We start from the raw sequence: 17521 nt of genomic DNA, 5'->3' as shown, positions 1-17521 counted from the left end.
GAAGAGAAATACCTTAGCTGGAGCTCCCACTGTAAAGGAATGCAGCTGTTTGCAAATAGCACCTTGAAGGAGGTAGTGGTAAATAAGTACTCAGTGTTTTCCTTCTGCCCTTCAGTCTCCTAATTCTACTGGCACCTCCCATTAACCAAACACAAGTGAAAGCCTGCAGTGCAGACAGGGCAGAAAATGACCAGAGTGGGGGCATTGAAGGCAAGGAAGGGCAAACAGGGACTAACCAACATACGACTGGCTTCCCTGAGAGTTTCCCCTTTGTCTCGGACGCAACCACGAGCCCTGCATCTGTCCCCGAGAACGTAGCCAGATGAAAAGCCTAAGCCTGATTCTTGATGAAAGTCCTACGAGCTCCAGCTTGGAGACTCCAACTTTTTTTCCTTTTCCATCATGAATTACGACTATTTTTTTAAGAATCATATTTTTAACAAAGATTCTTTACTTACGATTGTAACAAAATTAGATCGAATTTGGATATTTAAATGATTACTTTCAATGAAGCAGACTACCATGTAAAAGTTTTATTGACTCTGAGTATTTGATACAATCCTCTGCCAATCCAACCAGTTAAGTCAAACAAGGATACTGTTTGCTCCCAGACAGCTTTACCACTATGTACTACTTCTATAATGCTCATAAACAACTAATGGTATTAAGCCAAAATGAAGTTAATTTTAGAGAAGCAGCTGGGGTTTTTTTGAGGGTGCTTGTTTTTGTTTTTTGATAATGATGAAGGAAGGTTATTCTGACTAAAGAGCAAAGGCGAAATTGCTAAACCTGGAGCAATAACAAAAGAAGGGGGAGGAGGAGAAAGAGAAGAAGAAAAGGAGAAAGAGAAGAAGAAAAAGAGAAAGAGAAAAAGGAAGGATTCCCAGGTTATAAGAAAGAAATTGAAACGAAAATGTCAATAGAGTTCTAATAGAAGTTATCAAATCCTTATGTGGAAAGCTTTATAGGATGGAAACTCCTCTGCCCCAGCCTTCTGGCATAGAAGGAAGAATTAACTAGCCTCGGGAATATCTGCCACAGTCACGAATATTCTCAGCCCTTCTTCAGTCCTAGAACTTCAGTCAAGATACAGATAAGCTCCGTGAGGCCAGGTGCTTTGGTTGATGCATCCATGGAGTTTGGACAACAGTGAGCACCTTGCAGTGGCCCCATGAACATCTGTTAAATGAAGACTGGAGGTTTGCAGTAGAGCATCTCCGGGCTCTTTCTCATGGCCTAGTCTCTTCTGAATATTAATGGTGACCTGGCCCACAGCAAGACTGTGTTTCAAAGCCATGGATAACACAAATAGCTTTCAGAACAAAGGTCAAAACAATCCAAAGTTGGAACCATGGCCCCAAATTAGCTAGATCAAATTCCGCAAGAATACAAAATAGAGACTGACCTCAGTACAAACCAGCACTGCAAACACAACTTCTACCAGACGAACCTCAGGCTGTAGCTAAGTCGGATACCGAGCAGAAGGGAAAGGTCAGTCCTGCTCTGCTCCATGCTGGTCAGAGCGTATCTCAGCCACTGAGTCTAGTTCTGGGTGCCCAGTTTTACAGTAAACATTATTAAGTAAGAGCTTATTCAAAAATACAAAACACAAATGGCCTGGAAACCTTGCCTTGTGAGGACTGATTTAAAGGGTCTGAGGAGATTGAAGCTAGGGAGAAAGGGCTGGAGAGTGCGAGGGAGCTGTCCAGAGGGAAATGAGTTAGACACGCTCTGTGTTACTCCACAGAGCAAACTGTGACCAGCAACAAATGGAAAATGCTAAAGTAGATTTGGCTCAATATAAAGAGGCACTTTCTAAAAGGTATGATACACTCTGACTACATAGGAGTAGGTCTCTGTCACCACAAGTGGGCAGGTACCAGCTAGATGACCATCTGTAAAGAATGTTCCAAAAGGGATCCCTGCATTGGATGGTAGGTGGCACTCTTCTGGCTTCCAGCCTGGAGGATTAGGGGGACTGACTGTGGCCCTTAGAGAGGTTTTGTTTGTTCTACAAGTTAATTTTTTTAAATGCCTTTGGGTTAACACCCACCCTGGAGTCCAAACCATCCACGCTGCTCCCTGCTGTCTAGAATCCTGCTGCTTCTCATACTTATGCCACCTGCCCATATATTAAAGGCATTTACATTTGCATAACCTGTAATGTCCAGTCCAGTTGAAAGGTAATTTGCCCCAAGACTGAACTTCACCACAAAGCTGTCACAGAATTTTCTACCATTGGGGAATGGAAGAGAGAAGAATTTGGTTAAAAAAAAAAAAAAAAGTAGAATAGATCGGTGAAGATGGAAGTCCCAAACAGCCTAAGGTTGAACCATCTCTTCTGCTCTGCACAGCTCCAGCACACATCACACCCCTAGAGACTAGTTTTCTCCCTCCCTTCATTTACGTTTCAATTCCAAAGGCTTCTTTTTTCCTGAGCCTCTAGAAACTCGGACTACATTAAGTGTAAAACTTTCCACTGAGGATTGAGCTCTTATATTACCAACTCAGCTCAGAAAAAGCAGCCCCTCAGGTTGACTTTTCTCACTATTCTAAACCAGTTCAGAGACTCTCGGCAGGGCCCTGACGCCTCTGTGCTGTGGTTGGTGTAATGCTGCCACCTGGTGATTGTTTGGACCAAGTGCCTGAGGCACCAGTCTCCTCCCAGGCAAACTTAGGAGATGATGAAGAAATCTCCTCATTGGGAGGGTAAAATCTAACTCTGTGAGGACAGTCCTGTGCTGGAAATTTCTAACAAATATTAACATTAATAAGGTTACTCATTAATGATATTTAAAATGATATTAATAATGACTGAGTTCTGACAGCTAACAAAATATTAAGATGATGTTCTGCAGTAAAAATGTATATGTAATTATATCATGTCTTACATGTGCATAAAGTCTTCATGTGCATATTATTGGATATTATCCTCTTCACAACCCTGCAAGTAACATTATCATCATATTTATTCTTTTTCCCTATGAGGAAACAGGCCCAGAGAGTGTAAGACCACACAGCTAGTAAGTAAGAGTCAGAATTTGAAGCCAGTAGATCTGGCTCCAGATTTTCTAGATGACTCAGTTACGGGGCCAAACTGGATCTTAGTAGCGTACACTGTAGAGAAGTTAGCCCCCTCAAGTGATAAGATTGGCAGAGTGGGGGAATCAGCAGTCTAGAGGGGCATGACAAGCTCATGGCAGTTGCAGGGGTTGGGGGAGGTTGGTGGTGGTTTGAAACAGGATCCACCCAGTAGGGGAGGGTTTGAATAATAAGACCTAGCTAGGCAAAGGGTACTGGTCGGGGTCAGGGATAGGTAGGGGTAAGTTAAGGCTCCAATCCAGCGGAGTAAGGAAGAGCTATGACTCCTTGGGCATAGTAAGTGCCTAGGGAATATCCCATTGGAGGTGATGAGGCTTCTAAAATTCTACCTGCCTTCGCCTGGACAGTTTCAGGAACTGGGTTGGGTTGGCCTGGAGGTGCAGGTGCTAATTTCATTACTCATCAGAGGCCATGTCTTCTTCCCCGAAGCCGTGCCCTCCCTCATGTTCCATATTAGGTGTGAGGGTGCGGGAATGATTAACGATGCACATTTGTATTTGTTTGTTTAATCATCTATCATAGCCACCCTGGGCTAGACGATTCCTCAATCTTTGTATCATGTAATTCCTACAACCCTAAGAGAATATTTGGAATTTGCACACCCAGTTTTGAGATGTTTATCATCTAGTTGCCAAAAAGGTGGTGTAGAAGCAGAAAGATGTTTAGCCTCCTGAAGAAACTAAGCCAACTGTAAATTGGACCACATTTTCTTGGTGACTTGCTCGAAATGATTCAGATGTATGTATTTGACTTCTAAAACACAAGATAAATAAGCCTCTACTCCTGAGAGAACTGTGCCCAACTCCACCATTTGATCTTGCCATCAAAGAGAGGCTTTCAAAATCTGGTTGCTTTACACTTTCACTTAAATGAGTTTCAGAGGTTATTTTTGCTTATTTGTTTTGGGTTTTGTGTTTTACACAAGTACAATTAACTAAAGATAACAGTTAAAATATAAATATACCCCTTTTAGAGGAAATTTCTTTCTTCCTTTTAGGGACCCTTTGTGTTTGCTGTTGTTTATTTTCATTTGGACCAGATTGATATGAACCAACCAGTTTACAGACAAATGGGCTCTAACCTATAATTTCTTTCTAGTGCTCTACTGTATATTTTTATCCAAGAGTTATAAGAAAGGGACTAACAATTTTATATGAATCTTACATTCCAGAATAGTAATTGCTTAGATAATGATCTGAAAAGTTTAAAGAATAATGGTGTACTGGGAGTCCTTCACAGCTTGTGGTACAAATCTTGCCCCAAAATATATATAGAAAAAGTGAGAGGTTGCTAAGTCAGTTTTGTCCATCCTGCAGCAAGGTTCAACCCTTCTGCTGAATATCTTTGGGTCTCCCACTGTTGACACAGCATAGGTTTGGGGACTGAGAGTGAAAGTCTCTCCTATCTACATGTTCTGCCTGCTGCAGAGGGCCATTGGGGGCTGAGTAGAAACAGGCTGTGCTGGGTATCTGAGGCACCTAAGGGGAACTCGGAACAGGAGGTTTGTGTGGGAAATTCCTGAGGATGGGCTTCCCAGTCCATAGAGTTATTCAGTGGAGGGGCTCCAGCCAAAGTGGCCAGAGCCCTTTCCATAGCCCTGAAAAAAATTTGAAATTTTGCATTTAGTTTTTGAAAGATTTCTGACATAATCATCATTTATATTGTACCCATAGTTGATCTAAGGAGGAAAATAGGTGATTTTTTTTCCACCTCCTTAAAGATCTGAAGACTTTTCATACTGGCTGAGTTAATTATAACAAAAGCAGTGAAGTCTTATATTACACAATATTGTGTACATTAAATATTACACACGTAAGTGAGTATACACTATTTCCTTTGACAGCAAGTAAACAAGTATTCTACTACCCAAGTTAAAGGCTATAAAAATTGCATTGTCTTGTCAGAGGAAAATCTCACAGGTAGTCCCTTCCATACACCATTTAATTTTATAACAGGTGTTTGGTTTTTTTGGCTCTTCTAGGTCTTTGTTATAAACCCCACACTGTGATGTTATCATTTTTACTTAAATAGTCAGTTATCTTTCTAAAACACTGAGATATTAAAAACATATTTAAAGCTCTGGAACCATGTCTCTAGGCTCTCTTTGCTCAGACCCATGGGCAGTTAAGGCAGCTGGGAGACAGTCCTACAAGGAGATGAGGTGCTCCTGCCTTTTTTGTGGAGCTGTCCTTGACGGTTGGATCTAGGACATCTAAGCAAAGGCTGGATATTCCTTTGTTTGTTTTTTCCTTTGAATTCTTCTGCAGCAGCTAGTTCTTCAAGTATTTGCTTGACAACAGGTACTAAATATTCAGGCATTACAGCCACCAACCCTATTGGCTTTTTCCTTTTAACCCACATCCCAGACCTACAGTCTTTTTTCCCAAGATAAATAAATATCTTTCTTCTATCACTTGTATTATAAGGAAGCTACATTCCAACCACCCTTCTCCCAAAAGACTCCCTCTTCTAGCTTATACCGTAGTGAGCTAGAAGCACATCTCATTACAGAAGAGAAAAAAAAATCCTACAATTTAATTTTTAGCAGGTTAACGCTCTAGTGGTCACCCATTTCTCCCACCTCCATCAATATAATATTTACATAAGAAGTTACAGATAAATTTAGAATTTCAAGGTGCTCATGTTTACGGAGTTATTACCTGCCCACACTTAACATTGTTCTTTCTCTGCCCCTTCCAGCCTCTCACAATGATGGGAGCAGCAGACTAAAACAAGTGTGCAGACTTGTTAATATAAATAGAGTCCAGATGAAGCTAGTAAGGGGTTCTTATCCAACATTTAGTAAAAAGAAAAATTATATAATATTTTAGTCAGTTTGGGCTGCTATAACAGAATACCATAGATTGGGTGGCTTGTAAACAGCAGAAATTTATTTCTCACAGTTCTGGGGGCTGGAAGTCCAAGATCAAGGTGCTGGCAGATTTGGTGTCTGATGAGGACCTGATTCATAGATGATCGTTCTCTTGCTGTGTCTTCACATGGTGGAAGGAGCAAGGGAGCCCTTTGGGGCCTCTTTTATAAGAGTACTAGTCCCATTAATGAGAACTCTGCCCTCATTACCTGATCACCTCCCAAAGGCCCTACTTCCTAATACCATAATCTTTGGAGTTAAGGTTTCACCATATGAACTGAGGAGAGGGCATCACATTCAGTCCACTGCAATATGTAGACTCACATATAGAAATTTTGGTGTTTATTGTTTTGTTAGTGTGGTATTCAAGGCATATGCATTTCTTTCTGGATTTTCTTCCCCTTAGTAAAAATGCATATCACAATCATATCGCTATTTAGTTTTAAGAGATGTTAGTTCTCCTTCCTTTGTTTTATGTTTTATTTCTTGTATCAGGAAACCAGTGGCACCATTTTACATGGACTCTGACAACTGAGAAAAAAAATCCTTGGAATTCTCTCATTCATTTATACTTGCATGCAGTGGACATCTATTGAGGATCTAAGGCATGTCAGGCAGAGAGAGGGTTTGACCCCAGTCCTGTTGGCGGTCTTCACTTTATTAACCCCAGGGCTCTTTATTCCTTTCCGCAGGTGCCATGGTGAACAGGGCAAACAGCTGCCAGTCTGACAGCAGCGGGTTCCTAGAGGAGCCACTGGAACCACAACTCGTCCAGGTAGAGGGCCACTTGAGGGCTGGAATAGGAATGGAAGGAAAGACAAGATTAAAGTGTGTTACCCGAGTTGCAAAGTGCCACCAGTGCTTAGGAGACACATGCCACAGGAACCCCCCAGGGATGGGGGACAGTGGAGTCATACTGGACAAGGTGCAGAAAGCTCAATGTTCCTTCCCTTTTTATTTGCTTTTGATTATTCTAAAGAAGGAAGCTGAGCCTTGTATAAAAAAGGCCAGGCAAAGCATAAACTGACATAAACCTGAATTTATAACCCTTGTCACCTGACTCCTAAGTTAATGATAAGAAAAAAAGCAAAACAAAACATTTCGTAAACCTAGTGCCTCCTCCACCTTTCTGACCCATTTGTCTTTATCCCAGTTTCTCCCACAGATAGCTTCCTTGTCAAGCAGCCAGAGTCCTCCTGAGAATGGATACAGAAAGCCAAGGAGTCAGAGCCACAGCTCGGAGTCATCCCGGGACTGTCAGCGGGAGTCAGATGGGTCTGATTCCACGGGTATGGTGAGCACATCTTTTTCAAGTCAGGACTGGAGTGTCTTGGAAGAAAAGGTCTCAACCTCTGTGGAAGAGAAAGAGTCTCAGTTTGAGGCCATGGAAGGGCCCCCAGAGCTGTTGACCCCAGATCTGGCCCTTCGTAAGACCACCACTGGGGGAGAACTCCCAAGGAAAGATGGCCACCGGCAGCAGCACCTGCCTGTGCCCCAAAGTGAGTCTGAGGCTACTGTGGGCACAGTTACCTCCAAATGTGACTGTCCCCTGGGGTTTATGGTGACCCACACCACAGAAGTGAAGGATGGGTTTCTGAGGCCTGAACGAGATGGGGAAGTATACGTGCAAAGCCACCACTGTGAGTCTCAGAAATCACCTGGAATTGATCCTGATCAAGACAAGTCTCTTCACATTGACTCTGAGGCCCCAAGGGGTGTGGAAAGTGGTAAACTCTGTCCTGACATCAGCCACACCTTACTGATGCGAGAAAGTCCCCCACAGCATGTCCTCAGGCCCAGTGAAGTCATGCCCTATACAGTTGACCTTGTTCAAACATCTAAAAAGTCTATTTGCCATCTAGATAAAGTGGCTGGAGATATTCCCCAAGTGAGGCCCAAGTGTAGTGCTTTGGGTCAAATACCACCTAGGACAGAATCGGAGCTGGGAAACCTTCCTCCAAATGCTGACTTCAGCACTGTTAGTGCCAAGTCTGTGACAATCCAGATGTCCTCCAATCTGGCATCGGCTGTTCAGAATGCTGTGGTGTTGGGGATAGATTCTAGAGGAACAACTTCAGAATTCACTATGTGTGACCCTGTCCCCACAACAGAACCAGGACTGGGGGCAGAAGCAAGACAGTTCAATGATGTTTCTGTTCAGACTTATACATGTGAGCCTAGCCCCTGGCATTGCTGTTCAGCTCCAAGTAACAAGGCCCGGCCCCTCACCAAATCTGTCTCTCTAGACACAGTCTTCCCTAGTGTCCACCCAGTGGGCATCTGTCATGCTGCACCTGCCCACTGTTGTGTCTGCTGTCATCACCATCTCCACCGCCACTTGGAGAGGCAAAGCCCCAGCTCCGTGTCTTCAGCCTGTAGGCACTGCCCATGCTCATATACTCTGGAAGCCCAGTTCATGAAGACTTTGAAAGTCCTTCAGGACACTGCAGTGAGGGAGCTGTATTCTGTAAGTATTTACCTCTGCAAAGATGGGAAGACAGATGCAACAACAAGAAGTACCTCAGGGAAAATGTTCAGCCTTCCTTTCCAGATGTGAGCTCTGAGGACAGGCCTTTCCACTTCAAATCATGAGTTACATTTGTAGAGTGCTTTATTGTTTACAATATGTTCTCACAGTTTTCTTCTTATGTGATACTTCCAATCACCTTGTGAAAGAAGGCAAATTTTATTATTAATCCCCATTTTATAGAGGGATGTAGAACATACTTATATAGAACACACAGATAGAACACAAAGATTCATACATAAGTTTCAAAGCATTAATGCATCTGTACATCCTCTTCAGTTTAGTCTAACCGAAAATTCTGTCTTGAATTCACTTAGCTGTATGATCTTGTACAAGCCATTTAATCTCTCTGAGTCTAGTTCCTGTTTTACAAAATAGGGGGACTATTTATGTCACTGACATGGAATTTTTTTAAGATGAAATGAGAGAAAACTCCTAGGGTAGGTACTCGGCACAGTGCCTGGCACACGCACACACAATAGGGAGCCCTATAAAGTGCTAATTGTGTGGTTGTTTGTCTTATAATCAATTTTTGTTGCTATTTTATTATTGTTCAGGTCTTAAATATGGAGCGCCTTATGTCAGATAGAGGGACTCTGGGTCTATCTTTGCTAAGCTTATTTAAAAGTGGACATTGAGGTTACTGGAAACTGAACGACCCCCCAAACCTGTTCAGCCCCTGATAAACCAACAGGCATTTAATAAGTCTTTCCAATGACCCCTCCTCAGCGATTCTCAAAGTCAGAGATCATCCAGGCCATCAGAGTTAGCTGTTGATTTTAAAAAGTTAAGAATATCACACATGAAACTGCGTGTATAGGTGGGGGGCGGGGGAGATGGCACATGTAATGTAGGATTATAGCTCTTTAAAGGAGAATGGAGAGCAACTGTAATTTACTGAATAGCTGTTATTTGCTACTTTCTGGGTTACCTTCTCATTCTTTTAATTCTATGAATATTTGTCTATGGTAAGTACTTTATTTATACTATATTAAGTAACTCTCATTTTATTCATGCCATAAATATTTGTTGAGTCCCTATGCATGCCAATTCCTCCCTCTCTTACAGATGAAGAAACTAGTACTGAGAGAGTTTAATTTTTCCAATTTCCCCCAACTACTAGATCCAGATTCAAATTCAAATTTAACTGACACCAAATTCTTGAGTAATACACTCCAAAGATGTGTCCAACGTTGAAAAATATCTGTGTATCTATATAAGTGTAATAGTAACATGAGAAAGTGATCATTTTAAAGATAAGGTGAATTACTGCATGGTCCTTCAATGTATAGAAGTGTAATATAAACATAGAAAGTGGTTACATGAAATATAAAATTCACTACATCTTTTTTCAAATTTCAAGATTCCCAGGCATTTGTAATATTTTAGAATGAGTCATTAATGAGGGTTGAACTAGTAAAAGAAGGGGTTGAGATCAACTCTAGGTATAACATTATTGAAAAGTTCAGTGGGAGAAAAGAACAAAGGTTAATGTACAGCTAGGATCCGTTGGAGGATCAAAGGACTGGTGTTCAGACCCTGGAGAATAGTAGGGGTCATCATCACCATCGTTATTTACCGGGAGACTTTAAATGCTGTAAGGCAGTGATTTTCAATTGGGGGTAATTTTCCTCACCGCTGGTGACAGTTGGCATCTGTTTGGAGACGTGTTTAGTTGTCATAAGTAGGGTAGGTGTTACTGGAGTTTAGTGGGTCAAGTTCAGGACTGATGGTAAACATCCTACAATACACAAGATAGCCCCCACAACTAAAAATAATCTGGCCCAAAATGTCAACAGTGCCAAGGTCGAAAAACTCAGCTCTAAGGGAATAAACATTTACTTGACAACAGAGTCCATGTAGAAATATGTCAGGGATGAGACATAGCTGGAGAAGGTGACATTGTAAGCAGCTATGGGGGGAAATATTAAATCCTACAATTAGGTACTCCAGATACTATGATGAAAACCAGATTTTTTATCTAACATATCCTGAAAAAAGGTTATTTTTCTAATATACATTTTTAAGATAAGTTTTACAAGGATATACTAATTAAACCATGTTTGGTTTTATATTTTGTTTAAAAGTATAAAAAATCAAAATTGTGTTAAAACTTCAGAAGAAATGACACACTAGACACACCTCACGTCATTCTTTTAGCATTTAGTTAAAATGCTGCAGATACTTACTCCGTGATAAGACGCTATCTAGTTTCTGTTCACATTACCACATCACCGCAGAAACAGTATAAATCACTTATTGATGGTGCTCAGAAGAGAAATAATAAACAGGTATCCATGGGCTAAGAAGCTGGAAATCTATTGCATCAAATTGTCTTTGGGAAGTACTATTACTTAATTTATTAATATTATGATCAAGCATCTACGGCAACAGCTGTATATTGATATTCAGTTAGCCTATCATTTATTCAGTTATATGACCACAAATGAAAACAAGAGAGAAGGGTAATTCAGCCTCCTGTGGCACAAGCTGAAGACAAATTCTAGCTAACAAGGTTACTTGGCGTGGTTGAGGTGATTGTGACAAATCAGTGCAGACAGAGGACTCACCAGGGTCTAGAGTGGCTCAGTCACTCAAGGGGTGGACCTGACTACAGGTGTCAGGAGGGTGCCCAGTTCATCAGGCAAACCATGGCACCCAGAGGGCACAGCTGGTCAGTTAGTACAGCCCAGTAAAGGCATTAATATGTGTGGTTTTATAGAAGGCATAAAGGGTTTATAATGTACTGGGGATGTCCTTATGAACTTACAGCAGCATGGTCTGGGGACTGAAGGAGCAAGTGGGCATCCGGCACCTGGGAGCATGGTGGCAGGCAGAAGGATGGCGGCGATTGGGAGAGAGCTAGACTGGAAAGAGCGAGAGATGCTGCTGGGGAAACTCAGGTGCAGGAACCCAGAGCCAGGTACATGGTAAGGACTGGATCTAGCAGCTGTAAAAGGACACTGCTTAGAACAGGGACAGAAGATTAAACCTGGGCCAGCTCTAGGGGTGAGTGCCCCTGCACAGTAGAGCAGAGCTCTCCCCAGTCCTCCTCCCTGGTGTCATGGGGAGGCCTTGGCCTGAGTACCCCAGCTGTGTGGAGAGATCTGGCAACTGGAAATCGAAGTTCCTCTTGATTTGACGCTATATCATATCAGCACTTCTGCGGAAAATACAGAGGTTTTGTGGCCCATTAAGCACAATGGCCATCTTCACACTTGTATGTAGGTTTTAAATGAGTAGGAGTTCGAGTGAACATACACACCACCATCATGTCTTCTAATACCTTGTCTCATATTGCCGTAGTCTTCTCTCCTCTAAGAATTTATAATCATACCCCAAAATAGTACTTTTATGTCAAATTGATTTGGCGTTAGACACCTGCTGAAACACATACTCTGTAGGATTTTATTAGATGATGATGCATTTCTCTCTATCTAGATCCAAGAACCACACACATACTCTCAAATAATCAAAACCCACATACATGGAAGTGTATATATGCACTGGTATGCAGGTGCACAGACACACACACACACAAGCAGAAAAGCAAGTAAAAATAAGGGATTGCATTCAGTCACAAGAGGAGGTGACTTAAACTAAAGAACAAACCCAAGAACAAAGAGAAAAAGCACCCATGGTGAGTGAGCCTGGGTTTGTAAGGCCTGAAAAATACTGTGGATAAAAATGGGCCTAAGTTAGACGTCAGGTGCCAGCTAGGGTTAGAGATATTATTTATAAAAAATTACCTAGAAAATAGGTCTTGGACCCAGTGAAGATTATAGGCAGAGATAGATACCATCTCTTACATGTCAGTGGAAGTTTCAAGCAGGTGCTGAAACTAAAAGCAAGTTTAGGTAAAAGACTCAGAAAACCATCCCCACTTCACCCCCTTATACAGAAGTATGTGACAGTGCAGAGAAACACTGACTAATTGGCAAATGCGACTTCTTTGGTCTTGTGGGTTACCTAAGATAACGGCTTGCTGATATGATGAAATTCTTATATATAAGTGAATTCTTCACAATCATTTGTTAACTCAAAAAAAAAAAAATCTTTCCAGAAGAGAAAATGAGATGCATCTGAAGTAAGAGTTTTGGATATTAGATTATTCTATAATGTTTGTGACTTATATTGAAAGAAAAGAAAAATCATACAAATTTTAAAAACTAATATGAGCCGATTCAAAAGTGAAGGGTCAATACTGTTGCTGTTACTGTGGAAGTTACTGTTTTTTTAATGGGCAGCTTGGGTCAGTAGAGTAGAGCGTGCATTGTATCTTGAGTTATAACCTAGCCCTTATATTGGAAAAAAACAGTTCAGAATAGTAGAACAGTCTCCTTTTTTTTTTTTTTTTTTTTCTTCTTGCCTAAGGTTTCCTTTTTTCTAAAACTACTCTAGAGCTGACCAGGAGATGGCAGCATCTCAGAATCTTCCACATCACTCCTTTCATGGGGAGCACACCATCAATTCTTCCTAAATCCCAGCCCCCATGCCTTTCAGTCACAAAAGGTTACCCCCAGAGTATCTAGATAAAGCATAATATTCGATGTTTACAACGTTCAGCCTACTTGAACACCGTATTTCCACAGGCCTGGCCTCACTGTCCCTGGAACGTGGTCATCTTGTAAGAACCTACTAGGACCACTCAGTTGGCTCACTCCTAAGGGACAGATAACTTCTCCGTGTGACCAGCGACACTGTAGTCCCCCTGTGACCACAAGCTAGATCTTGAGAAGAAAAGAAAGAAATCAGGAGAGCTGGGTTTGAAATCTACCATTTTTTGACCTCGGACAATTTAGTTAACGATTTGTGTCAGAACACATCTATAAAAAGAAGTCCTTCACGGTCCCTAAAATACTTTCTGGTTTTAAGAGCCATAATTGTAGCCACCTTTCAAGCAGTCTTGCCAACATCAATAACCTTCAAACACTCCTCTAACTGATTCAAAAGCACTCGTGCTAAAGCAAAAGTAATCGAAGAGTTTTGCTATGCGAAATGTTACTCATGTATAAAAGTTAGAGGACAGAATCAAAACCAAACTCTCAAGGAAAATGATGGAGAGTTTTCAATACTGAAATACCACTCTTAGGACAGTATTTCCATTATGACAATCCCAGTAAGGATAGCCATCAGGCTGCCAAGATCCTGGCCATGTGGTTTTGGGGAGAAGGATAAGAAATCTGGGACTTCCTAGAAACGGGGATTGGTCTCTATGGAAGGAGGAAGAAGAAGATAAGGTTAAAAGAGGCCTGCCATTGAAATCAGTTTCCTTTAAAGGGCTTCCCAACAATACAGTCTCCACTTCCATCTCTGCCACCCTAACTATAAGGGATACCGGGAAGGTAGTTTTTAAGTTAGACATACTGATGCCCCTAAGATACTAGAGTTCTGTTAATATGAACAAGAGAGGGAGACATAGTGAGCAGGCAACTGGCAGCCTTTGCACTGATAAGGGAGAGGGTGCAGACTGGTAGGCCTGGTAGAGACAGCATTAGGGTCCAGCTAGCATTAGTATCACTCAGTCAGATAGGTAGCAATTTGGGAGTTCTGGATCATCAGTCTATTCAAAGCATGATGCAACCTGGGCTGGAAAACAAAGAGACTAGCTGGTAAGAACTCAGCAAATCAGCAGAGTACCTGACGAATAAACTGGGCTGAGTGGCTGCAAGAAGATGTTTACATAAGGAAATCAAGGCAAGGGCACTGTCATACAGACAAAGTAAGATTTACAGAGCGAGTCACATCTGGGGCAATGGGCAGCAGGATTGGGAGGACAAACAGTTCAATTCTGGGTACCAGTCCTTGGAAGGATGGGATGCCTAATCTATGCCTGCCTCACTCTGAATGGGCTTGTTAGCTGGGTGGAGCTGATCCTGCGTATTCAACCACCGGAGGCTGTGGTTACGCAGAGCTAAGACTAATAAAAAATATTCTCAGCCGACTTTCTTTAATCAGATGCACAGCATCTGAACAGATGTGTTCAAAATCATTGAGATTCAGAGTGAGGCAGTACTCAGCACCAAAGTTAAACAAGATTCACTAAGACTCAACTTCTGTAAACACAAATCCATGCTATTCTGACCCTTCCCCCCTCCTCTCCTGTCTACATCCTTGCACCACTTACATCATCTTCCAGACTCCCTTCCTGTCTCTGGGACATAAGGGTCATCCGACAATCGCTGCCCTCTTGTCCCAGCCACGTACCGCCTCTAGTTGCTTGGAGAAGCCAAAGGCTGGGCTTTCCCTATCCTCTTCCCCACACGGTAGCAGCAGAGCTTCACTGCAAACAGGTAAGCCCAGGTGGGAAAGCAGGTGCCTCTGTGGTGCACTCTCACAGTGAATCAGAAAGGACTTCCTTCTCAGCTCTCTCTAATTGTTCTCAGTGCACAGTCCACGAGATGGAGACAATGAAGATGGTATGCCAGAGTTTCCGGGAGCATTTAGAAGAAATTGAGCAGCACCTGAGAGGACAACAGGCACTCTTTTCCAGGGACATGTCAGAGGAGGAAAGGTAATTATCTAAGAGAGCCATAAAAGTAAGTACCAGCCCGCACACCTGGAGCAAGGAAAGGTAATCAGGGCAGGACAGATGAGCACCGGGGAGCAGGGCTAATGAGAAATTGGCCAGCTTTTCCTTCGCTTTCATGTTCTTGTTCTTGCTGTCTCAGTGGGAGTCTGTGAGAGCCATTTGCTATATAACAACCCTTACTCTTCAAGGCCAGGGCTATTTGAGGTCAGAAAATGGGCAGCAGCTGGGAAGAGGGGGCTAGCCAGCAGGATATCTTTAATCCCTGTGAATGGAACTCATGCAAATGCAAATACTGGCGGTTGTTAGAGTTTTGAAAATGGGCACTATTCGCACATAGATTAAAAGTGTATGTCCCAAAAGCAGATTAGTCATTGCCTGCGGGTTGGGGATAGGAGTAGGGATCAACTGTAAAGGGGCACAAAGTTTCTTACTGGTGAGATGGAAGTGTTCCAAAACTGAATGGTGGTGACAGTTAACCACTTAGCAAATTTACTAAAAATCATTGAATTGTACTCTTAAAATAAGTAAACTTTATGGTATGTAAATTATTCTACGATAGAGTTGTTTTAAAAAAAAAGAAAGAAAACCTGCTCTAGGGTAATATATCTATGCCTGATACAAATAAGGAAGGTGACATTCTCTTTTAAGACGTATTAAAGGAGTGACCTACATTTTGAGAGGGACAGTGGAAGACTGCACCAGGAGGTGATTATGAAATTTGGTTGTTTCATATTGTTTACCTGCAGGGAGGAGGCAGAACAACTGCAATCTTTACGCGAGGCCCTGCGACAGGAGGTGGAGGAGCTAGAGTTTCAATTAGGAGACCGGGCTCAGCAAATCCAAGACGTTGTTCAGTTGGTACGTGGCAGTGGGCTGTGGAGTTTCACTAGATCCTGCCCACCGTAGCAGGGGTGCATTCAGTGAGAAACTGAATTCAGTGCAGTCAGTCCAGATTCTAAGATTAGGTGCCAACACCTTCATTTTAAGTATAAAGAAATTGAAGCCCAGAGAGACACATAGGTTTGCTCAAGGCCACACAGCTAGCTGGTAGTGATTCAGGACTAGAGCTCAGATCACTTAATCCCCATGCCAATCTTTTCCTCTGCCCTGTATATAAGAGAAAAATATTATTAGCCCATTTTCCAAATGAGGACAAGAAGCACAGTTTTTGACAATTTGGGCCAAGTCACTGCCAGAATCTGCCGCCATCTCACAGATCCCACTCTAGAGAATTCACCACCGTCAATACCTTTCCCACAAGTCTGAGTTACCTGCTTGGTGTAAATATGGTAGGTGGTCCACACTTTTTGTTCTTGTTTTCCTTTCAGCAGCTTGAGCTTCTTACCGGGGAACCACCTGAACGTTATACAAATCTGCATCAGTGTCACTGGACAGAAGAAAAGAATGGCCAGACTTCGGGTGCTAAGATCCACCCTGCCATGGCCGCTGGGGCTGCCGTTCCTCCCGATGACGATGACGGCCAGCGGACGCCCTGCTCAGGTGTGGCCCATTTAGCTGCCTTTGCTCCAGCCACCTTGGGGAGCAGCAGCAGGATGTCTCCTCCAGCTTGGGCGGAGTTAGATCCAGCCTCTCGGTTAAACTGTCCAGTTGGAGAAAAGGACACAGATGTCTTCCTCTAGATCACAGCAGATTTGATGACCCTCCTGCAAAATGTAAGAGCACCTTCTAGCCAGAGAAAAGATACCTAGATTTTCCCCAAGGAGAAATATCTATTAATCTTTCATCAGTTTTTTTAAAATGTTGTACTCTATGGTTAAACATGGGAGGAATAATTTAATACTCATTCAATACAGAATAAGTGAGTACCTACTATGTGCCTGGCATACAGTGTGGTAGCCAAGGTATATATATATATCTCTCAAGATATATTTGGTGTACAGTCTTTGCCCTGCTGAAGCTTACAGTCTACTGGGGGAGGTAAAATGTAAACCCATGAATAGGTATTGAAATTTGAAAACTATAGAAGTGCTTTGAAGGAAATAACAGGGTTGTATGAAAGAGAATGTAACAGGGAGTCCGATCTAGATCAGCATATCAGGAGGGCCTGGTTGAGGGAGTGACAGCAGAATGTGGAAAGACAATCCTGGCCCCAGAGGTACCAGACTGTTGAGAAGACTTGCATCAGTCGGCGAGCCAGGCACACTGAGGAAGCGCCTACGGGTGCCAAGACCTCCTCTTGTGCTGGAGACAGAGCTGTGAACAAGACAGAATTTCTACTCATGCAGAATTGGATGAGGAGTGAGAAACCACAACAAGAAGTAACTAAGATCGTCAGTACTTGGCCATGGTGAAACAGCACGGTGACTCCGTGGAAGGTGATGTGAGGTGAAAAGCGTACCGCATTTGTCCGAGTGGTCGGCCTCGCTAAGGGAAGCTCTCTGGGTAAGGCCTGGATGGTGAGGAAGAGGAAGCCATGGGAAATTCTGGGGAAAGAATATCGAAAGCAGAAGGGCTAGAAAGTGTAAAG

General features: G+C 42.6%; 1 protein-coding gene across 1 annotated transcript in view; it reads left to right on the top strand.

Moving 5' to 3' along the window:
• ITPRID1 (ITPR interacting domain containing 1) overlaps positions 1 to 16743 on the top strand; it is a 163934-nt gene extending 147191 nt beyond the window's left edge. Inside the window, exons 13-17 of the mRNA XM_006187759.2 lie at positions 6667 to 6749; positions 7140 to 8441; positions 14888 to 15015; positions 15780 to 15891; positions 16362 to 16743. Coding sequence (XP_006187821.2) covers positions 6667 to 6749; positions 7140 to 8441; positions 14888 to 15015; positions 15780 to 15891; positions 16362 to 16673 — 1937 coding nt within the window. The 3' untranslated portion in view covers positions 16674 to 16743. The remainder of the gene's footprint in view (positions 1 to 6666; positions 6750 to 7139; positions 8442 to 14887; positions 15016 to 15779; positions 15892 to 16361) is intronic.
• The last annotated feature ends 778 nt before the right edge of the window (positions 16744 to 17521 follow it).

The sequence above is a fragment of the Camelus ferus genome, chromosome 7 (genome assembly GCF_009834535.1).
Source record: "Camelus ferus isolate YT-003-E chromosome 7, BCGSAC_Cfer_1.0, whole genome shotgun sequence".
Lineage (NCBI taxonomy): Eukaryota > Metazoa > Chordata > Mammalia > Artiodactyla > Camelidae > Camelus > Camelus ferus.
The sequence above is the reverse complement of the archived record's forward strand: the minus strand, read 5'-3'. Positions and strand labels throughout refer to the sequence as shown.